This window comes from Hemiscyllium ocellatum, chromosome 33 (assembly GCF_020745735.1).
Source record: "Hemiscyllium ocellatum isolate sHemOce1 chromosome 33, sHemOce1.pat.X.cur, whole genome shotgun sequence".
Classification (NCBI taxonomy): Eukaryota; Metazoa; Chordata; class Chondrichthyes; order Orectolobiformes; family Hemiscylliidae; genus Hemiscyllium; species Hemiscyllium ocellatum.
In genome coordinates, this window is record NC_083433.1 from 12,984,333 (window position 1) to 13,009,037 (window position 24,705).

The 24,705-nt window shown below is 45.5% G+C and overlaps 1 protein-coding gene across 4 annotated transcripts in view; it reads left to right on the forward strand.

Annotated features, from left to right (window-relative positions):
• Window positions 1-24,705, forward strand: part of LOC132831528 (cytohesin-3-like) — a 75,070-nt gene that overhangs the window by 13,052 nt on the left and 37,313 nt on the right. The window contains exon 1 of one of the 4 annotated variants that reach the window (XM_060849727.1): window positions 23,258-23,335. The exons of 2 other annotated variants lie outside the window; for them this stretch is intronic. In XM_060849727.1, the coding sequence (XP_060705710.1) occupies window positions 23,329-23,335 (7 nt within the window). In that variant the 5' untranslated portion in view covers window positions 23,258-23,328. Of the gene's footprint in view, window positions 1-23,257; window positions 23,336-23,726; window positions 23,813-24,705 lie in introns of those variants that run through there. One more of the 4 variants, XM_060849729.1, reaches the window with a different exon arrangement.

The following is a 24,705-nucleotide window of genomic DNA, read 5'->3' on the forward strand; positions in this document are numbered from 1 at the left end:
TTGATCGACATGTTTAGACAGTGGATTTGGATCGGCTCAGGCTCGGAGGGCCGAAGGGCTGCAAATTTTCTTTGTTCTTTATGATGCCATTGTATCTGCCTGAAAATGGTCTGCATCCCTCTATTGTCTGGCTGTTTATATTTTATTTATTCATTCACGGGATGAGGGCATTGCTGGCTAGGCCAGCATTTATTGTCCATCCCTAATTGCCCAGAGGGAAGTTAAGCGGCAACCACATTGCTGTAGGTCTGTAGTCACATGACCCAACTGAGTTATGTTCATGTGTCTGTCTATCTAAATGCCTTAACCTTGTAGGTCAAATGATGGTCTGGTGTCATTGCCACTGCACTCATAACCCAGGGGGTCCAGCGAATGCTTTGGGAATTTTAGCTCAGATCTCATTGTGGTAACTGACAGACTCTACATTTGACACGTAAAAAGAGATCTTTGAGAAAATGCTCAGAATTGAAAGTTAGCCTCAGTAATTGCAAAAACAAAACTATCATCAATTGTTATCAAAACCAATCTGGTTCATGAATGCTCTTTAAGGGAAGGGAATCTGCTATCCTTATCTGGTCTGGATTACATGTGACTCCAGACCCACAGCAATGTGGCTGACTCTGAACCACCCTCTGAAATGCCCCAGTGTGCCATTCAATCGAAGGCCAAGTCGGGGTGGGCTACAATACCCATCTTGAAAATGACACCCACATCTGATAAACAAATGAAACTGTCCGATGCACAGAGTCACTCTCACAAGTGAATCCGCTGCTCCTCTTCCTTGGCTTATTACGTTTATTCAGTTAACCAATGTTATAACAAGTAGCTGGAATGCATTTCATGTTAGAACTGCCCCTATAGCACAGTTAAGAGTGAATCTACCGATCGTGGTGTCATCCAGCATGGAAACAGACCCAGCCAATCCATGCTGACCATGTTCCCAAACTAAACTAGTGCCACCTGCCTGCACATGACCCATCTCGCTCCAAACCTTTCTTATTCACAAACTTATCCAAATGCCTTTTAAACATTGTAACTGTATCTGCATCCATCACTTCCTCAGGAAGTTCATTCCACACACAAACCACTCTCAGTGCAAAAAAGTTGCCCCTCATGTCTCTTTTAAATCTCTCTCCTCTCACCCTAAAAATATACCCCTTAGTCTTGAAATCCCCCACCCTCAGGGAAAGCCACCTGCTATTTACCTTATCTATGCCCCTCATGATTTTATAAACCTCTATAAGGTCATCCCTCAACCTCCTACGCTCCAGTGAAAAATGTCCCAGCCCATCCAACCTGTTCTTGTAACTCAAATTCTCCATTCCCGCAACATCCTGGTAAATATTTTCTGAACCCTAACACTAGCCTTCCTATAAACAGGGACACCAGAAATAAGAATTGCAATACTTTTCTGAGTTAATTGATCCTGCCCTACAAAAATGTCCCGACCACCACTGGATTAGCAAAGGGAATAATCAGCCGGAACTGTTGCTTTTCGTTGGGATCCTGTGAGCAGTATGTAAATTATGTTGCCAGCCATGAATTGCCCACTATCAACATCCTGAAGCTACCATTGACCAGAAACTGAATTGTACTCACCATATAAATATAGTGATTCAAAAAATAGTTCAGAGGCTCGGAAACCTGCGGTGAGTAACTCACCTCCTGACTCCCTAAGCCTGTCCACCATCTACAAGGCACAAGTCAGGAGTGTGATGGTATACTCCCCACTTGCCTGGACGGGTGCAGCTCCAACAACACTCAAGAAGCTTGACATCATCCAGGATAAAGCAGCCTTTTGATTGGCACCACATCCACAAGCATCCACTCCCTCCACCACCGATGCTCAGTAGCAGCACTGTGTACCATCTACAAGATGATCTGCAGAAATTCACCAAAGATCCTCAGATAGCACCTTCCAAACCCACGACCACTTCCATCTAGAAGGACAATGGCAGCAGATACATGGGAACACCATAACCTTGAAGTTCCCCTCCAAGCCACTCACCATCCTGACTTGGAAACATATTATTGTTCCTTTAGTGTCTCTGGGGCAAAATCCTGGAATTCCCTCCCTCGTGGCATTGTGGGTCAACCACAGCACATGACAGCAACAGTTCAAGAAGGTAGCTCACCTCTACCTTCTCAAGGAGCAACTAGGGATGGGCAATAAAGGCTGGCCCAGCCAAAAACACCCAAGTCCTGTGAGCGAACAATACATAAGATGGAACTCAGAGAGAGACAGAATAATGCCCACTTTTGGCATTTTGAACAGCTGGCTGGTTCTTCATACTGTGGCTCAGTTGAGGAATGGCTCATTCAACCAGACAGAGCAGTGAAGCCAGCCCTGTGTGTGATCGCACCGCAGCAGAAAGTCAGCCCCTTTCTGGAGAAAACTGATCCAACACTGGTAGAAAGAAATCTGAAAGCAGACAGCAAAGAAGCTGATATCTGTCTGGCTTCTGGGAACATGTAGGAAAGGTGTGAGTCACTGTTGTCCTCTGTGCAATGGAAGAGCCACTATGCACCTCCTCCTCCATTTGTTGTTACATCGGCTGCTGTATTCCACCTAACCAATGCTGACTGCCTTCAAACGTGCCCCATTGGCTGAAAAGAGACATGCAGTGGTTGTAAAGAATGGTTGGGTCAATGCAGTTCCACCAGTCTTCTTTCTTTATGAAAATCTTTGGTTTAACACCACCCCATCCCGCCAACATCTCCAACCCCAGACTCTGACCCCTCAACCCCCTCCCACACCCACCAACCCCTTGCCTCCATTCCACCCCTCCCTGTGAGTCCCAACACCAGACTTGTCAGCCCTGACTCCTCAGCAGTGAGGCCTGGCTGCAGTCCCAACCTTTGCCTCGAGGAGACACTGTCGGACCACTGAGCTGCTGGCCAATCAGACCATGCGTTAGCTGTACAGGACAGGTCTTCCTTCCAGGAAGCAGGGTCAATGGCAACATTCCGCAGGGAATTGGATAAATACCCGAGAAGGCGTAGTTTGCAGAGCTAAGGGGGATGGGCCTTTAGAAGGTAGCACAGGTTCGATGGGTTGAATGGCCATTATCACTCTAATGCTGCCTCAGTCTAATGATGAGACATGACTCATGGCTCATGAGGGAAATGTTTGAAACATTTACTGATGGTTGGAATAAACATATGCATGTCTGCTCTGTGACACCATGGTACCTAAGACCAGATTTTGTGAAGCCCAGACAGCTGAAGGTTTCAGGGTAAGGGTCTGGGATGCTGGTCATCTCTGCACAGAGTCTGACTGGTCAGACCACTGGTCACATGACTGCACAGCAAGAGGTCACTTGGTCCATATTTGCCAGCACTTCAAAGAACAAAAGCCCTTTCAAATAAATGCCCTAAACTGCTACGTCACCTGTGGGTTTTGAGGTCAAACCTGTGGGTGGAACAAGCTGTGATGTTTGTTCTTGATCATCCTGTGCGTCAGTGCAGCGTAGGTTTGAAACTGGATCCTAGACTCCGGAATAAACCGGCTGGAAAGGTTTTCCAGGCTGATTCCATTCATAAACATGTAAAGAGATGTTTGCAGGGTTACCAACGAAACAGCAGGGTAGCAGGACTAGCTTTTACTGAGAGCTGACATCAACTTGATGGACTGAATGGATGGTGAGTGGCTTGGAGGGGAACTTCAAGGTTATGGTGTTCCCATGTATCTGCTGCCATTGTCCTTCTAGATGGAAGTCCATCTGTACTGTAAAGGTACTACAGCTGGGATTTAATATCGGGTTTTGGGGTCATGCTGGATGAATAGGGAATATTGGGAATATTGGAGGCAAAGCGGAGGTATGGGATAGTAGGGGGCATGGTGAGATATGGGAAGTACTGGGATCATGGTGGGACATGGAAAGTATTGGGAGCATGGTGGGACGGGTCAGTATGAGGCATGGTGGGACATGGGAATATTGGGAGCATGGTGGGACATGGGTAGTAAGAGCAATGGTGGGACATGGAGAGTACTGGGACCATGTTGGGACAAGGGGAGTATTGGGCATGGTGGGACTTGGGGAGTAAGAGGTATGGTGGGGCATGGGGAGTACTGGGACCATGGTGGGACATGGGGCATGGTGGGACAATGGTGGGACATGGGGAGTATGCGGCATGGTGGGACATGGGGAATATGGTGCATGGTGGGACGGAGGAGTATGGGGCATGGTGGGATTTTGGGGGATAAGGGGCACAGTGAGATTTTGGGGAGTACTGGGACATGATGGAACATGGGGAGCATGTGTAGCATGGTGAAGGTATGGGAAGTAAGGGGCACGGTGAGATTTTGGGGGGTATGGGTCATGGTGGAAGTGTAAAGGGGCACAGAGTGGGCTTGGAGATCATAGGTGGACATAGAAGGAGCATGGGGCTTTGAGAGGGTACAGGGCTTTTGAGGGGCATGGAGGGTGAAGGGTGTGGTTTAGTGGGCATAAGAATAATGCCCTTTCCATTGGAGAGCTTCCTGTATGGCACAGGGTACCTGAATAGGGACTAATAAGCACCCTCTCCATGCCCTCAAACCCCTACCTGACACCTCCACAGGATATACCTGGCCACTCAATTCCAACAATGTAACTTCCACTGCTCTGACCAAATGTTGGGAATTAACCCCACTCCTGGGAAGAGGAGAAAGCTGATATTCCTCAAATGTAGGGAGCTGTGGGGATGGGAGGGGGTGATATCAGACGGAGCTCTCTGAGATCACAGAAGGATTTGATTGAGCCGCAATGGGGAAGATGTTTCCACTCACTGGCAAAAAATAGAAGGTGATTCAATGAAGAATTCAGAGGAACTCCTTAAACCAGAGAGTGGTTAGAATGTGGAACTCATGATCTTGGGACAGAGCTGAGGTAAACAACATGTATGAAGCTAAGGGGAAGTTGATTATTTCATGAGGGAGTGTTCAGATCTAGGTCAAGATTAGCAATAGACTGTTCTAGATTGCGATGAGGAAACTCAGGGGCTGAATTATCATGTCAATGTGAAGAAATACAAGTTTGACCCTTCTACCCCCAGTCTATCTGCTATCCCTCTTCTTGCTGTGCTTCTGTCTCAGAGTCAGATTTTATGAGCCTCACTGCTGTGCTCTTTGGATAAACCACACTGCTTCTCGGCATTAGCAGCACCAAACATTATTCTCATGCTCCCTCCACTCCACACCCATCGTCTCCTAACCACATCAAAAGTAAGGTTGTTACCAGACTACAGGGGCTGCTCTCTTGTTAGAGAGGGAATGATTGGTGATGGTTTAACCTGAGGGTCACTATGCCCCTGAGTAGAGGAGAGGTTGAGAAACAGTGTTCTTTATAGCGATCTTAATCAGTGTGAGAATTGAGCCCATGCTGTTAATATCATTGTGCATTACAAATCCAGCCATCCAGCCAACTGAACTGACAGATTCCATCCCCCACCCTGCCCCCTCTGCCCCACCCTGCCATGTGTACTCCAAAGCTTCTCAACACTTAACAATGCCGACCAGCTTCACTTTTTCAGATCGAGTCCTGTCATCCATCATTGCAACTAAATTATGGCGCAGTTGCTCAGCAGTTAGCACTGCTGCCTCACAGCGCCGGGGACCCAGGCTCAATTCTATCCTCGGGTGACTGTCTGTGCACATTCTCCCTGTGTCTGCAAGGGGTTCCTCCCACACTCCAAAGATGTGCAGGTTAGGTGGACTGGCCATGCTGAACTGCTCACAGGTTCCAGTGATGTGACAGCTAGGCGGGTTAACCATGGGAAATGCAGGGTTACAGGAATAGGGTGGGAGGGTTGGTGTGGACTCGATGGGTTGAATGGCCTGCTTCCACATGGTAGGGATCCTATGATTAAATAATATGAAATTTAGTAAATTACTGCAACTATTTACTGGTTATTTGCATACCAAGTACTTTGCTGCAGACAGTGTCAGTTGCAACATAGGCCAGGGTCTGTCTTCTCCGAGTTCCTTCCTGACTTTGATCAAGGCCATTTGGGATCATCACAAAGAGGATACTTACAATGCTCAGTCAAGTATTAACCCTCTCAGACCCATATGCAAATAATTCTCATCTCAAGTAGGAAATAAAATCCTTACCTCTTGGAGCTAGATGGGAGCCAGTCAGGAGGAGCGATTTAACCTCGTCCGTCTACCTGGTGCGGGAATATCTGTTCTACAACCGTCTTGCTTTCAGTGACTCCACTGCATGTCCTTGTGGAGACAGAGCCAGTGATCACCTGCCCCGTGAATGAATATAAAAAAAATCACACAGCAGCAATTCGCCAAGACTCCTCAGCCACCCTCTTCCAAACCTGCCACCTTTAGCATCAAGAAGTTAAAAATCACACAACATCAAGTCATTGTCCAACAAGTTTATTTGGAAGCACTAGCTTTTGAAGCGCTGCTCCTTCATCGGGTAGCTATCTGGTGAAGGAGCAGCGTTCCGAAAGCTAGTGCTTCCAAATAAACCGGTTGGATTATAACCTGGTGTTGCGTGATTTTTAGCTTTGTCCACCCCAGTCTAATCTGGGTGGCATACACTTCGGCGAGTCAGTGTAGACTTTTTGGGCCGAAGGGCCTGTTTCCACACTGTAAGTAATCTAATCTAACCTAAACACTGGCTCCTCCACATTCATAGCTACCATCTAGAATGACAGGGGCAGCAGATTCAAGGGAAAGGCACCACTTCCTCCCTGAGCCGCACTCCCTTCTGATGTGCAGACCTATTCCCTTCACTTCCCTGTCGCTGGGTCACAATCCTGGAATTCCCTCCCTCAGGGCATTGTGGGACTACCCACAGCACATGGACTGCAGCGGTTCAAGAAGGCAGCTCACCCCCAACTTTATCTGGGGATTTATAGAGATGAGTCATACTGGCTGCCCAAAGTCAAGTTGAAATAAGAGCGATTTTTCAAAGGGAAATCTGGTCTCTCTATTTAGTTGCTTGTTCGTTCAGCCCACTTCAAAGCAAAGAGGGTTTCTTTGCAAGCTAGCTGCCTCCTGCTGTGACAAAGCTTAGGCCTATCCAGAAAACACAGCACTGACACAATAAACCAGCCTTTCTAAGGCTCCAGTGAGTCACTTACTGATACGTTTGATGCAGTGGGCAGGATGTGGCCTGTGAAACTGAAGGCGATGCATTTCTGCATCTTTTAACCGCACTATCTGCCAGGCTTATTAATGAGAGCAACGTGAATGTGAGCAGAGATTCTCTTGTAGACAAGCCCTTAGAAAGTCCAGTTCAATAATAATCTAAATCTATTGATGTTCACTGCAGTCTCACCCCGAATCTTTCACATTGGAAGGTTTTGCTGGGTGGTGATCAGGCTGTGTCCCTGTCGACACATGAATTGAGCCCCATAACACACGATAAGAAGAAGCAACTTTCCGACACTGTGCAGTGCTGTCTCTCTGGTTGTTCTCCCCACCTCACATTGGGTACAGAAGCACCCCCCCACTCATTTACAATGCAGCTTGTTCCCCCCAGTAGCTTAAAATATCTGACCAACTCCTCGTTCTCTGAGAGTCACATTGCACGGGCTGTATCCAGGGGGTTTGCCATTTTTGGATTGGATACCGCCTGGAGAGATCGGTTCAGAGAGAGTGCCAGTGCCCGCTGCAGACAAATAGCATTGGTCTGAGTTTGGCCGATGATTTTCTATCCTTCTATCATTCTGCCATCTAGTCGTTTCCTGCCTCTTTCCGGACCGTAAGATATCAGAGCAGAAGGACATTTGCTCCACCCCTCCATCCTGGCTGACATGTTTCTTAACCCCATTCTCCTGCATTCTCTCTCCTCCCCCACCCCCATATCTTTTGATTCCCCTTACTAATCCAGCTCTGTCTTAAACACACTCAATCACTTGACCTCCACAGCCCTCTGTGGCAATGAGTTCCACAGATTCATAACCCTCTGGTTGAAGAAATTCCTCCTCATCTCAGTTTTAAAAGGGTCGTCCCTTCACTCTGTGCCCTTGGATCCTAGTCTCTCCTTCGAATGGAGACGTCTTCTCCAGGTCCACTCTATCCAGGCCTCTCAGTATTCTGTAGGCTTCAACCAGCTCCATCGAATACAGACCCAGAATGCTCATCGCCAGGCTCTGGTTAGCCCCCCCCCCCCATGCACTAAGTCTGATCCCAGTCAACGTGTGGTCTCTCTTACAGACCACCTTGTGTGAGATAGGCCATTGGTTTCTGAGAATCATGCAGTACAGAAGAGGCCTTGGCCCATCATGTCTGCACCAACAAAAACAAAACTGTTCTAAATCTACATGAATCCCATTTTGGCCCATTGCCTAGAGTGATATGACATTTCAAGTCATCCAAGTACTTTTCAAAGGTTGTGAGGTTTCCCAGTTGGATTACCCTCCCAGGCAGCCTTGTGCTAGCAGTGAGCTCCCCACAGACCAAGTGGCCATCATTCACTTACTCCTGATCCAGCCAAATAGTCACCATTGAGCTGGAGAACCTCCACACTGGTGTGCCTCCATCTTGGGACACACTGAGAACATTCAACTGAGGCGGTTTCTGGTCTCTGCAAGCTCAGTTGGAATGGGATTTGGACCCCTTATCAAAGGAAAAGTAGGCGAACATTGGAGAGAGTCCAGAGATGGCTGACACCAGCTATGGAAGGTCTGTCTTCTGAGCAGAGGTTATTTAGGTTGGGTCTGTGCTGGTTGGAATACAGAAGATTGGGAGGTGAACTCTCTGAAACGTCCAAGACTCTCAAAGGACTTGACAGGGTAGATGTGGAAAGGTGGTGGGAGAGTCTAGGACCAGAGGGCATGATCTCACAGTAAGTGGTCATTTAAGATGGAGATGAGGAGGAGGTTTTTCTGTCCGAGGGTAGTGAACCTCTGGAATTCTTTACTGCAGCGGGCTGTCGAGACCGGCTCAGCAGGTGTACTCAATGCCGAGACAGATTTTTAATCAGTAAGAGAATCAAGAATCACGGGGAAATGGTAGGCAAGTGGGACTTGAAGATTATCTGACTAGCCGATGGCAGAGCAGACGTTATGGGCTGAATGGCCTACTTCAGCTCCCGCACCTTATGCTACTGGATTAGCTTTATTGATTCCCTTTATGCCATTCAGCCACAGTTCTGTCTCTCTCTGACAGAATTAACCCCATTTACCCTCTTTCTCCTTTCTAGCTATTTTCCACTTAATCATAGAGATAGTCATAGAGATGTGCAGCATGTAAACAGATCCTTCGTTCTAACTCATCCATGCTGACCAGATATTCTAAATTAACCTTGTCCCATTTGCCAGCATTTGGCTCATATCCTTCTAAACCCTTCCTATACATATACCATTTAAATGCTGTAATTGTACCAGCCTTCACCACTTCCTCTGGCAGCTTATTCCATACACGCACCATCCTTTGCTTAAAAAAGGTTGCTCATTAGGTCTCTTTCCCCTCTCACTTTAAACCTATGCCCTCTAGTTTTGGACTCCCCCACCCTGGGGAAAAGACCTTGGCTTTTCACCCTATCCATGCCCCTCCTGATTTTGTAAACTTCTGTAAAGGTCACCCCTCAGCCTCTGCCACTTCAAGGAACATAACCCGAGTGTCTTCAGCCTCCCTTCAACCCTGGCAGCATCTTGTAAATCTTTTCTGAACCCATTCAGAATTTTCTGGATCCATTACTGTTTCGGTATTCTATTTACCCTCGGCATCAAACGTCCTCCTTACTGACTCCTTCATTTCTTTAATAGTGGCTATAAGCTCAAGTCGGTTGGGCTGCTGTGTCACTAGCTACCATTCCACGTCTCAACCTCTTGGATGGGAATTGGGTTTTCGCATTTTCTGTCCAAGTTTGTTCCCAAACTCATGTAACACTCATTCGGCTGCATCGAACTGACTCTCTCTCCACCTGAGCACAGTGCAGGTCTCCCTCATCTGCAAGGTTAAAAATAATGACTGCAGATGCTGGAAACCAGAGTCTAGATTAGAGTGGTGCTGGAAAAGCACAGCAGTTCTGTCTGTTCCTCATCTGCAATGATGCCTTTCCTGCATGATGTGAGTTGGGAGATGGAGGTTACAAAACTTGCGTATACAGAACTCATACCCCCCTCCTACTTTCTCATTATGACATGTCTCGTGCTGCATTCATTGGAATAAAGCCAAGTCTCAAAGTTTCAATTATGTTTTTATTTCATTCATGGGATGGGTGCGTCGCTGGCTAGGCCAGCATTTATTGCCCATCCCTAATTGCCCAGAGGGCAGTTAAGAATCAACCACATTGCTGCAGGTCTGGAGTCACATGCAGGCCAGACCAGGTCAGGATGGCAGTTTCCTTCCCTAAAGGGCATTAGTGAACCAGATGGGATTTTCCAACAGCTGACAATAGTTTCATAAATATCTTTACATCGTTAATTACAGATTTTAAAAAAAAATCAAATTCCACAATCTGCCCTGGCAGGATTTGAATCCAGATCCCCAGGACTTTGCCTGGGTTTCTAGATTAATAGTCCAGTGATAATACCACTAAGGCAATCAGCTCCACTTAAAGTAGAGTTAGTCCATCTATAGAAAAGGGTCCCACCCCATCAGTGTGCATGTGATCTGTCACCATCAGTACCGCATTTTAGAAGTTTGTAACCAATAGCAGAGGAGCTGTTGCAATACCTAAGTCCTTGAGAATTCTCATGTTCCCGCTGCTTTTGAGGGTCTAGGCATCTTGTGTGGCTGGATACTTGAGTTGAGTGCTGGTTACTACATCCATGGATGGTGCCACATTATGCAAACCTCTTCCTGAGGTGCAATGTAGAGAATGGTGCCCATTCTTTGACCAGGGCCAATGGAGGGAGTACACGACAGACCTGATGACGATGAGGATGAGGTATCCATTGCTTGGATCAGTGTGCTGAGGTTCTACAGTATACTCCAGACAGAGTGTACCACATCATCCACGTGGGCTGTACCCGCACTGTTGGAGTAGGTAGTGAGGGGATGTGATGGAGGCTGAGGACCAGGGAGAACATAAACAGTCTTCCGAGGAGGAGGAGGAGGAGGGCATTGAATGGGAGGAACAGCACATTGTCCATGACAGAGCACAGCAGTCTTGGGAGCTGCAAGTCAGACAGGGTTTAATATACAGTTAAAAAATGTGGTGCTGAGAAAGCACAGTAGGTCAGGCAGCATCTGAGGAGCAGGAGAATAGATGTTTTGGGCATAAGCCATTAGTTATCACATGCTTTCTAATGGACTCCAGCATTTTCCCTGCTACAGATTTTAGACTAATTTGGATAGGTTAGCCATGGTTCTCCCTTCCTCAATCAGTAAGGTTACATTTGCTGGCCTCCAATTTTCCAGGACTGTTCCAGAATCTACAGAATTTTAGAAAATGACAAACAACACATCCATTATGTTCATAACTATCTCCTGTCGGATCTCACAATACAAACAATCAGATGGATTTATTAGCTTTCAGGCCCATTAATTTCTCCCACACTTTTTCTTACTAATACCAATTTGCTTCAATTCCTCATTCTTAACAGACCCTTGCTTCTCTAATATTTCCAAGAAGATATTTGTGTGGTCTTCTGTGAAGACAGAACTAAAACAGTCACTTAATTAATGTGACATTTCTCTGTTCACCATTATTAAGTGTCCAATTTCAGATTGTGATGGACCTACAATTGTCATCACTAATCCTTTTGATGCATTTATACAAACTTTTACGGTCTGTTATTTGTTCCTTAGCCTATTATAGTCTACAAGAGCAGGTCAGAGACTAGGAATACTGTGGCGAGTAACTCATCTCCTGACTCCCCAAAACCTGCCAACCATCTACAACGCACAGGTCAGGAGTGTGCTGGAATACTGCCCACTTGCCTGGATGCGTGCAGCTCCAATAACACTCAAGAAACATGATGCCATCCATGACAAAGCAACCCACTTGAATGGCATCACGAACATACACACCCTTCACCACCGGCACTTAGTAGCAGCAGTGTGTACCATCTGCAAGATGCACTGGAGAAATACATCAAAGATCCTCAGACAGCACCTTCCAAACCCATGACCACTTCCATCTGGAAGGACAAGGGCAGCAGATACATGGGAACACCACCCCCTTCAAGTTCCCCTACAAGCCACTCACTATCCTGACCTGGAAATATATCACAGTTCCTTCACTGTCACTGGATCAAAATCCTGGAATTCCCTGCCTAATGGCACTGTGGATCAACCCATAGCAGCAGTTCATGAAGGCAGCTCACTCCCACCTAGGGATGGGCAATAAATGCTGACCATCCAACGAAGCTCACAGCCCACAAGCAAAAAAAATGGTCTATTTCATTTCATAGTCTATTTCCCCTCTTGAGCCTCCTTTACTAAGTTCTAAACTGCTCCAAGTCATGAGGCTTGTTACTTTTTTCTAGATACTTTACAGACCCTCTTTGGATCTAAAGCTATCATAAAACAATCCTTAATTTCTTTTGTTAGCCGTGGTTCAGGCCACCTTTCCTGTTGCATTTTTACAACCAAAAAGAAATGTAAAACTGTCGCAATTATATGCATTTGTTCCTTAGATATCAGTCAGAAACTCCATGTTTGAATCCTATTCAGGGACTTGATGGATCAGAAAGATGTGCCAATAAAATGGGAGGGGGGGTTAATGGATCAACTACCAACTTCTAAATCTTTCCAACAGAAGCCAATGATGGCAGGAAGATAAGGGCAGATTCCTGGTCAGCCTGGTGATAGAAAGAAATTGCAGCCTCTCCAATCAGTCTATATCTCCAAGCTACAAGCTATATAAAAGGACTTGGATGTAAATATAGGAGGTATGGTTAGTAAGTTTGCAGATGACACCAAAATTAGAGGTGTAGTGGACAGTGAAGAAGGTTACCACAGCGTACAATGGGACCTTGATCAGATGGGCCAAGCAGTGGCATATGGAGTTTAATTTAGTTAAGTGTGAGAAGGTAATTTAGGGCAAGACTCATACACTCAATGGTAAGACCCTGGGGAGTGTTACTGAACAAAAAGACCTTGGAGTGCAGGTTCATAGTTCCTTGAAAGTGGAGTCCCAGGTAGACAGGGTAGTGAAAGAGTTTATTATGCTTGCCTTTATTAAAAACCGAAAGAAGTGCATATCTGTAAATCAGAGACAAAAATATGATTTGGACAAAAATAGAAATTGCTGGAAAAGCTCAGCAGATCTGTGGAGAGAAATCAGAGTTAACATTTAAGTAACCCTTACTCAGAACCCAGAGATTTACATTTGATTCTGGTCTCCCTGCTTTAGAAAGGATGTTGTGGAACGTAAAAGGGTTTAGGAAAGTTTTAAAAGGATGTAGCTGTTTTCCCTGGAGCGTTGGAGGCTGAGGGGGGGCGGGGGGGACCTTATAGAGGTTTGCAAAATTATGAGAAGCATGGATAGGGTAAATAGACAAAATCTTTTCCCTGGAGTTGGGGAGTCCAGAACTAGAGGGCATGGGTTTAGGGTGAGAGGGGAAAGATATAAAAGAGACCTAAGGGGCAACTTTTTCACACAGAGGGTGGTACGTGTATGGAATGAACTGCCAGAGGAAGTGGTGGAGGCTGGTACAATTACAACATTTACGAGGCATTTAGATGGGTATATGAATAGGAAGGGTTTGGAGAGATATGGGCCGGGTGCTGGCAGGTGGGACTAGATTGGATTGGGATATCTGGTCGGCATGGACGTGTTGGACCAAAGGATCTGTTTCCGTGCTGTACATCTCTATGACTCTATGAGATGGGGTTGGAGGGTTTGGGTTATAGGGAGAAGCTGAATAGGCTGGGGCTGTTTTCCCTGGAGCATCGGAGGCTGAGGGGTGACCTTATGGAGGTTTATAAAATCATGAGGGTCATGGATTAGTAAATAGACAAGGTCTTTTTCCCAGGATAGGGGAGTCCAAAACTAGAGGGCATAGGTTTAAGGTGAGAGGGGAAAGATTTAAAAGGGACCGGAGGGGCAACTTTTTCATGCAGAGGGTGGTACGTGTATGGATCGAGCTACCAGAGGAAGTGGTGGAGGCTGGTACAATTACAACATTTAAAAGGCATCTGGATGGGCATATGAATAGGAAGGGTTTGCAGGGATGTGGACCATGTGCTGGCAAATGGGATTGGATTAATTTAGGATATCTGGTCAGCATGGACGAGTTGGACCAAAACTCATGCTGTGTAACTCTATGACTCAATAGGTAAAGGTGGATGTTGCTACAGCAACTCAGGCCTTTTTCAGGACCAGTTGGTTTAGTTGGCTGGTTATGGAATAATGCCAATAGTACGGGGTTCGATCCCTGCTCTTTCTGAGATCAAATTCAGAAAATTGCCTCCTTGACATTCTGGAGCGGAGGGTTTGGCCTTACTATGAAGAGAAAACAGAAGAAGAAGCCATTTTTAGTAAAAGGCCTACAGTAATTTTTAAAAAAAATTCAACAGTAATTTGTGTCGCTTCAAGTCACTGGGGTATATAGTGGGAGGGAGGATGGCCTTCTCACATGTCTCTGAGCTTTGTGACACAGACGGAAAAAGGAAGCGATGAATGATTGTGGTTTGAAGATGAGGAACTGTCTGTCGTGCACTGAGCCAGAGGGATCCAGGTGGTCCCGGTGTCAGAAATAGAAAGTGTCATTTATAAAACGATGAGCTGTACTCCATCTACTTAAACACCCAACCCTTGGAAATTTTAAACCCAGACCTGGAAGCTGAGGTAAATCAGCCTTCTCTCTTTAAGTCAAACAAGCATCAGAACAACATGAACACCACTAATGCATTTCCAGTCAAGTTTAATTGACAGTCCACCACCCCATCTCCACCCCCACCCCTATGTCCCTCCTTGAAACACTCCACTCTGCTCCTCCACACCCTTGAGGTTGACCTTGGGAATGATCCATTCTCTTACACCTGACCAGCCTCACTAACAGGGGGTAATATCAACAATATGCATAACGGGGCAGATCTCTCATCTGGAAGTCTGTTATAGGGTGCAGTGCTTTGGTTACAATTGATGTTGTGTGCAACAACATACTAAACAATGAACAACAATGCAGAATATTTCAGTCCAATGAACAAATGAATTTTTTTTAGATTGGACTCCCTATAGCATGGAAACAGGCCCTTCAGCCCAACAAGAACACACTTACCCTTCGAAGAGTAACCCACCCATACACATTCCCCGAACACCATGGGCAATTTAGCATGGCCAATTCACTTAACCTGCATATCTTTGGACTGGGGGAGGAAACCTGCACAGACACGGGGAGAATGTGCAAACTCCACACAGACAGTTGCCCGAGGGTGGGAATTGAACCCTGGTCCCTTGTGCTGTGAGGTGGCATTGCTAACCACTGTGATACCGTGCCGCCAAGTTATTATATAGATTAATTCTGAGGCCAGCATTTGTTCCCCACCTGGTGAATAGTTTAAGAGGTCCATAAAGAGGACAGTTAGGAGTCACCCATGCTGCTGTGGATGGGGAGTCTCAGATCGGGCAAAAGTCGGCTTCACTTGAACTGTGCTGGAGACAGTGTCCTGATGAATTAAGTTACTAGGGGCATAGAGAGGGCTTTAAGTTAATCAAAGGGGGGGGGGGGGGGTTGCAGGAGGTTTACAAAGCCAGAGGATCTGGAGGCATTGAAGGATAAATACTTAGATAATGACACAGACTGGGACATAGCATACAAACATAAGGGAAAAAAAAACAGCAAGTAGGGTCACTGGGGAAAACATGGTAATTAGGCAAAATTAATGGCTCCTTACTTCAACGCAAATGGAAGAGAATGAACGAATTAATGGCATAAATACAGTTTAATGGATGTGATTTTGGAGCCAATACAGAGACATGGTTATTTGAAGTTTAAAGCTAGCAACTAAATGGGAAATATGATGACATGGTGGCTCAGTGGTTAGCACAGCTGCCTCACAGCACTGATGATCTGGGTTTGATTCCAGTTTTGGGTGACTGTGTAACCCCCATGTCTGTGTAGGTTTCCTCTGGACACTCCGGATTCCTCCCACAATCCAAAGATGTGCAGGTTAGGTGGATTGGCCAAGCTACATTGCGCTGAAGCGTGCAGGCTAGATGAATTAGTCAGGCTTAATGTGAGGTTATGGGGATAGGGTTATGGGTGGGATGCTTCGAAGAGCTTTCTGCATTGTAGGGATTCTGAATATTCAGGAGTATGTGACCTTTCAAAGGAATGGTGATGTGGTAACTATAGTAGGAGAAGATGGATTAAGTATGATAGCAAGAAATGATCTTAGATTAGATGACGTGTACTCTATTTGTAAGGAGTAGTAAGGGAAAGGAGACAATGGTAGGAGTGGTCCATAGGTCTCCGAACAGCATCTGGATGGTAGGGCAGATAATAAACCAGGCGATAATCTCGGGCATGTTAGAAAAAGACAGTATATTATTTGTGGATGACTTTGACCTTCATGTCAATCGCACAGACAAATTACTGAGGTAGCCACAGAAAAAGAATTCATAGTGTACGGTCAGAACAGCTTTGTAGAACAATTTGTTACAGTTCCAACCAGGAATCGGGCTATTTTAGATCTGGTTTCTTCTCTCACTGGGCAGTGAATCTGCGGATTTTTTTTAACCACAGAAGATTGTAAAGGTTGGGTCATTAAGGCAAAAGTGAGGACTGCGGATGCTGGAAATCAGAGTCTAGATTAGAGTGGTGCTGGAAAAGCACAGCAGGTCAGGCGGCATCCGAGGGGCAGGAAAATCGACATTTCGAGCAAAAGCCCTTCATCAGGAATGAAGGCAGGGAGCCTCTGGGGTGGAGAGATAAATGGGAGGGGGAGGGGGCTGGTGGGGGGGAAGGTAGCCAAGAACAATCAGCTCTGACGAAGGGGCAGTGCTCCAAAAGCTTGTGATTTCAAATAACCCTGTTGAACTGTAACCTGGTGTAATGTGACTTTGTCCACGCCAGTCCAACACTGGCTCCTCCACATCAAGTCTGTTCAAGGGCTGATAGACAGATATTTAATCAGTAAGGGAATCAAATAAAAAGCAAGAAAGTAGAATTGAGGATTGCACAATTAGCTGTGATCTCTTTGGGTGGTGTAGCAGATGGTTGATGGACCGAATGGCTGATTTCTGTCCCTCTGACTTAGGCTGTTATAAGCCTGGTAACGTTTCTCCCCTCAACTGTGTCAGCAAACAAGATGGGGCGTTAGCACCAATCAGCGGATGACCCTTTCTAAGACTGGTGTTCGATTCGATTTAAAATTAATTGAATTTAAGCAGCTACCATGGTGGGACTTGAACTCGTCGCCTCAGAACTTTATCCTAGAACTGGATTAGCACTGTGCCACCATCTCTTCCCATTAGGCTGCAGCAAGTCCCAATGTCAGGCAGAGGGCCCACCCTAGCCCAAGGCAGGACCCTGTATAAGAAGCTCCTTTGTATACATTTGGCAATGTGTCACCTCCATTCTCAGAATGTCACTTTCCCCATTGTGCTTACAGCTGCTTCCTGTAAAAGGTGCAGATACCTCAGGGTTAGAGTGACCGGGAGTAGGAGATTGGAATTTTTGCAGTGAGGTTCCCCGATTGCACTCAGCGTGCGGCTGCTTCCTTTCTTACACAGGGCTAAGAAAACACTAGTGAAGCCGGGCTGAGTCAGAGCCGTGGTTAACACCACCAAAGCAATGAATAATCCCTTTGTGTTTGCGTAGCCACCATCCGCTACTGGATTTCCCTTCTTTCACTGAGGCTGAACCTGCATTTGTAGAGTGCCTTTCGCATTCTCCCAGAGTGCTGCAGCTGAACGAAGTGCATCTGAACTGCGGCCACTGTGGGGACAGCTGTTTTTTTTATTGGCACAGAAAGATCCCACAAAGGGACAGTCAGGTAAACGACCAGCCATTGCTTCAGTCATACACGTGGAGGAATGCCTTTTGGCCGAGTTACAGCTTTTCTCCAAATGGTGTATCAGACTATAAGGTGCGGTAGCAGAAGCAGGCCATTCAGCCCATTGAGCCTGCTATGCCATTCATTGAAATTGTGGCTGATCTAATAGTCCACTTTTCTGCCTTTTCCCCATTACCCTTAACTCCCTTCACTGATTACAAATCTGTCTATCTCAGACTTGAATAGACTTTAATGACTCAGCTTTTCCAGACCTCTGTGGAAACAAAATCCATAGATTCTGAGAGAAGTAACATTCTCCTTATCTGTCTACCGCAGTGAGGTATTTTAAATCAATCTGAAAAGACGACAAGCTTCAGTTTGATATCTCATCCAAAAGTGAGAATCTCTGACAGTACAGTACACCCCCAATACTGCACAGGGTCCTGAAATAATTCCACAGTGGCCAGTATCCCATCACCAAGTCACTCTTTATTTCCACGTGGAGAGTTCCTTGACACTGATCCTGCTCCTCGGATGCTGCCTGACTGTGCTGTGCTTTTCTAGCACCACACTCTCAACTCAGATCTCCAGCTTCTGTAGTCCTTACTTTCTCCCCTCTCCCTCAGAGCCAGCTCTCAGAGTGAGCAGAACCTCTGACACTCTTGTTTATACCTGTCAGCCAGGACTCCCTGATTGGACCTGTCTAACAGCCCAGGTTGGGGGAACTCATATTCTATGAGGTCCATCTGGCTGACCTCATTACAATCACTACAGGGATCGGCCTAGACTATGAGCTCTTTGTAAATCTGTAATCTTTGGAATCTTGTCTTTGGAAATGTTAGCAAGTTACATTTCATTATTCCTCGTTACTTCACCCAAACTTTGCTCCATCTATTCACCCCAATCACTTACCAACCTAATCATGACTCACTCATTGCTTCAACTCCGAATGTGGTAAAGCAAGGCTTGAACTCTCAACCTGCTGACTCAGAGGTGGAAGTGCTGCTAACTAAGTCAAGACTGAGACCAATATTCTACCTTCTCTATTTTGTGCCTGTAGGTTGATCGACAATAGCATAGGTTAGATAAATAAAACTCACACTAGTCAGCAACACGGTGGACCTTTTACTGTAGCACTATTCTATCCCGGTAATTCTGTATCACACAAAGGAGCTTCTAGTTGTAGTGATTGGAACCAGGTGGATCTTGTTGACTAACCAATCGTTGATTGAAATTGTTAACCTGAGCCAATCAGGAAGCCATGGCTGACCAATATAAATAGGGGATCACTCAGATGTTAAAGAAAACAAAGAAAAAAAAGAGAAAAAAAAAGGGTACCAGACATCCAAAAAAAATAAACAGGGGATCAGGAAGAGGTGGGCGCCGCAGGGAGTGGAGTGCATCATTTCCCCCTCCAACGCTATTTTGATCTAGTCTCTGCCCTCCCCTTCACTGTTTGTTCACACAGCATTGCCCTTTGACGTGAAGGGCACTGCTTGTCACAGGCCACTCGGGTGTTTTCCTTCTTTTCCTGGTGGTGGATATTGAATAAAGATTTGTGCACTTTATGTCTCTCACTGTGTCTCACAGCTGCACACACACACACACACACCATGGGTGCTGGAAAAAAATAAGCACTAATAAAAAAAGAGAAAGAAAAAAAGAAAAAAAAAAATAAACAGGTGTCTCTTCACTGTTTTGATCACAAAAAAAAAGAAAAAAAATAAAAAAAAAATAAAATAGTCTCTCGATGTGAAGGGCACAAAAAAAAAACCAGGACATTTGAATAAAGATTTGTACACCTTGTCTCTCACTGTGCCTCACACCTGCACACACACAAAAAAAAAAATAAATAGGGGATCACTCAGATGTTAAAGAAAACAAAGAAAAAAAAGAGAAAAAAAAAGGGTACCAGACATCCAAAAAAAATAAACAGGGGATCAGGAAGAGGTGGGCGCCGCAGGGAGTGGAGTGCATCATTTCCCCCTCCAACGCTATTTTGATCTAGTCTCTGCCCTCCCCTTCACTGTTTGTTCACACAGCATTGCCCTTTGACGTGAAGGGCACTGCTTGTCACAGGCCACTCGGGTGTTTTCCTTCTTTTCCTGGTGGTGGATATTGAATAAAGATTTGTGCACTTTGCGTCTCTCACTGTGTCTCACAACTACACACAAAAAAAAGAAAAAAAAGAAAAAAGAAAAAATAAATAAATAGGGGATCACTCAGATGTTAAAGAAAACAAAGAAAAAAAGAGAAAAAAAAAGGGTACCAGACATCCAAAAAAAATAAACAGGGGATCAGGAAGAGGTGGGCGCCGCAGGGAGTGGAGTGCATCATTTCCCCCTCCAACGCTATTTTGATCTAGTCCCTGCCCTCCCCTTCACTGTTTGTTCACACAGCATTGCCCTTTGATGTGAAGGGCACTGCTTGTCACAGGCCACTCGGGTGTTTTCCTACTTTTTCTGGTGGTGGAAATTGAATAAAGATTTGTACACCTTGTCTCTCACTGTGTCTCACACCTGCACACACACACCATGGGTGCTGGGGATAAAAAATACATTGGTGTGATAGGGCAAAAAAAAACAAAACAAAAAAAAATAGGGAATCACTCAGATGTTAAAGAAAACAAAGAAAAAAAGAGAAAAAAAGGGTACCAGACATCCAAAAAAAATAAACAGGGGATCAGGAAGAGGTGGGTGCCGCAGGGAGTGGAGTGCATCATTTCCCCCTCCAACGCTATTTTGATTTAGTCCCTGCCCTCCCCTTCACTGTTTGATCACACAGCATTGCCTTTAACGGCACTGCTTGTCACAGGCCACCCGGGTGTTTCCTATCTTCCTGATGGTGGAAATTAAATAAAGATTTGTGCACCTTGTATCTCTCACTGTGTCTCACACCTGCACACACACACCATGGGTGCTGGGAAAAAATAAGCACTACCGCAGTTAGGCGGTAGTGTGGGGGTTAATTATAAAAAAAAGGAAAAAAAATGAGCAGGAGAAAAGGGCAGTGCTTGTCACTGGACCAAAACAAAGAAAAAAAAGTAAATAGGGGATCACTCAGGTATTAAAGAAAACAAAGAAAAAAAGAAAAACAAAGAAAAAAAAAGGGTGCCAGACATCCAAAAAAAATAAATAGAGGACCAGGGAGAGGTGGGCGCCGCAGGGAGTGGAGTGCATTGTTTCCCCCTCCAACTCTATTTTGATTTAATCCCTGCCCTCCCCTTCACTGTTTGATCACACAGCATTGCCCTTTGATGTGAAGGGCACTGCTTGTCACTGGCCACTCGGGTGTTCCCTTTCTTTCTGGTGGTGGAAATTTGAATAAAGATTTGTGCACGTTGTGTCTTTCACTGTGTTTCACACCTGCACAGACACACCATGGGTGCTGGGGAAAAAATAAGCATTACCGCAGTTAGGAAAAAGAAACGAAAAAGATGAGGGGTGTCACTGGGGAGGCCATCATTTATTGCCCATCCCAGAGGACAGTTAAAAGCCACATTGCTGTGGGTCTGGAGTCATATGTAGGCCCAACAAGGTAAGGATGGCAGCTTTCCTTCCCTCAAGGGCATTAGTGATGGTTTTTCCATCAATTGCAATGGTCATCACTAAACTCTTAATTCCAGATTTTCTTTATTGAATTCAAATTCCATTTCCCGTGGCAGGATTATGAATCCAAATCCCCAGAATATTACTTGAGTCTCTGGAATAACAGTCCAGAGATAATACCACTAGGCCATGGTCTCTCCATTTTCACTTAGGCTGCTCAGTGAGTTAGGTTTTGTGTGACAACGCTCCTGTTAAAACTCACACAGCACCAAGTTATAGTCCAACAGGTTTATTTGGAGGTACTGGCTTTCGAAGCACTGCTTCTTCATCGGTTGGTTCTTCATCAACCAGTGCTTCAAAAACTAGTGCTTCCAAATAAACCTGTTGAACTATAACCTGGTGTGGTGTGATTTTTAACTTTGTCCACCCCAGGCCAACACTGGCACCTCCAAATCAATCGTCCTGTTAAATGCCTGGGACATCATTGAACCAAACAAGGTGACTCAGTGGTTAGCACTACTGCCTCACAGCACCAGGGTCCCAGGTTCGGTTCCAGCTTCGGGTGACTGTCGGTGTGGAGTTTGCACATTCTCTGCGTGGGTTTCCTCCAGGTGCTCTGGTTTCTTCTCACAGTCCAAAGGTGTGCAGGTCAGGTGAATTGGCCACGCTAAATTACACCATAGTGCTAGGTGCATTAGTCAGAGGGGAAATGGGTTTGGGTGGGCTACTCTTCGGAGGGTTAGTGTGGACTGGTTGGGCCAAAGGGCCTGTTTCCACACTGTAGGGAATGGAATCAAATCGAATCTAATCAAAAGTGTCATATAAAAGCAAGTTGCAATAATAGAATTACAGTACAAAAGCAGGCTATTCGACCCATTTAACATCTGCTCCAATGGTCCATGTTGTGTTTGAACAGTACTGGATGCTTAGGTGATGACACAAAGTTGGCACTGTCATTGGCTGCACATTCCATCGCTTATTATAGTTATGGCCTTCCCAGCAGAGAGCTGGGAGTTTCTACCCTTCCTAAGATGAAACAAAACACTGCATAGTTGAATTTTTGTTTTTGGAACGTGGGTATTGCTGGCTGGTCCAGTATTTATTGCCCATCCCAGTGGCCCTCAAGAAGGTGGTGGTGAACTGCCTTCTTGAACCGCTGCAGTCCATGTGCCATGGGTACATCCATGATGCCATGATTGAGCAAGTGCCAGGATTTTGACCCAGCAACAGTGAAAGACTGGTGATATATTTCCAAGTCAGGATGGTGAGTGGCTTGGAGGGGAACTTGTATCCCATGTATCTGCTGCCCTTGTCCTTCTAGATGGTAGTGGCTGGGGTTTGAAAGGTGCTGTCTAAGGAATTTCTGCACTCCCTCTTGTAATAGAACAAACTGCTGCTATTGAATGTTGGAGGGAGTGGATACTTGTGGATGTGGTGCCAATCAAGTGGGCTGCTTTGTCCTGGATGGTGTCAAATGTTTTGAGTGTTGTTGGAGCTGCACCCATCCAGGACAAGCAGGGAATATTCCATCACATTCCTAACTTGTGCCTCGTAGATGATGGAGAGGCTTTGGGGCATCAGGAGGTGAGTTACTCACTGCAAGATTCCCAGCTTTTGCTCGTTTGAAGTTTATTTATTATTGACGCACACTGTATACACCAGAGACAATGAGAAAGTACAATTGTACCATTACAACATGAAAAAAATTAAATTCTGAATAAAAAAGGATGTGTCAGTTCCAGGAACTGATTGTGGGCATGGGTTTGCAAGGGGGCGGGTTTCTGTTCTGTTGATAGTTTCACGTGTAAGAGTCAGTCCTGATGCCTGGCTGTGCCCGACCTTCAGTGCTTTTTGGGAGATCCAATTGAATCTGTTACTGGACGGGGTTGTATACTTGGTCGGTTCCAGCCACTTTCTGGCACTCTGCACATTGTGGGCATGATCAGTAAGTTCCCTGTTGATTATTTCCTCGCGGCTACTAAGAGTCTGTGGGCATTGAGTTTTGAAATGATATTAAACTGCAGCTGACATATACCAAAACCTGTCCTGCTGAGCCACTGCCAGTCAGGCGACATGTGAGTGCAATTGATGAGTGAGTTCCCATACAGTGCCTATCTATTTTGCAGCGGTGTTATTCAGAGGCTGGGGTCAGTCGACTGACATTACAACTTGACGATCTAAGGGGAAAAACTTATTGAAACTGTTCAAGACTGTTTCACGGAGTCATTTAGAAAGCACGTTTGGGTTATAACTAGTGAACTCTCTGGTGTCAGCCGTAAGCCTTGGACTAATCATAGGAGCGAGAGAGAGAGAGGGTCTTGCTCGGGATGAAGTCAGATTGATTGCAAAAATATGTGTTTGTTTTGAACTGTGTGGTATCTGTCAATTGGACTGAGGGAACCTAACTCCAAAGGATTAGCAGGTAAGACATTTTACAAAAGTTGCTTCGTTTGTTCGGACCCGTGCTGGGAAGTTTGCAAAGTGCGTTTCTGGCATTAGCATCAAAGTTGAGTCTTAAAGTCATAGTGGTACAGGCTGGTACAATTGCAACATTTAAAAGGCATCTGGATGGGTATATGAATAGGAAGGGTTTAGAGGGATATAGGCCGGGTGCTGGCAGGTGGGACTAGATTGGGTTGGGATGTCTGGTTGACAGGGACAGGGACAGGAACAGGGACAGGGACAGGGACGGGGTTGGGCCAAAGGGCCTGTTTCCGTGCTGTCTGGTTGGAATTGTAGAATCAAGCAGCAGCGAAGAAGACCCTTTTGTCCCATTGTGTTTGTACTAGCCCTTTAAAAGACCTACTCAGCCAGTCCTAATCCTCCTTGCTGTTTGTTATCGTTGCCTTTGCAATCCTCTTTTCCAGGTTATTATTGAGTCTGCTCCGAATGCTCTCTAAGACAGTGCACTCCAGATTATAACAATTTGTTCGATTGGAATAACCTTGGTACTATTGTCTCCTTTGGTACTATTATCAGCTATCTTCCATCATTGCCCTTTTTCTTTTTTGAATTTTCTGCTAGAGGAAAAGTTCTCCTTATCTACTCAAAAACCCCTGCAAAGTGCTGTATAAATCCAATTCCTTGTTTATTTTAAACACAAGCTCTAAATAATTGGACTGGCTTTTTGGTTTTATTTGCAATGCCATACCTGCTGAGTTTCATGAATGGATGCAGCTAGTGTTAAACTCACTGCTACAGAATGTCTATCCTACATCTGCAATTCGAGAGCATCTAACACCACCACCTTCAAGCCTCTCACATCCTGACTTGGAAATATATCACTGTGGCTTGGTCAAAATCCTGGTACTTACT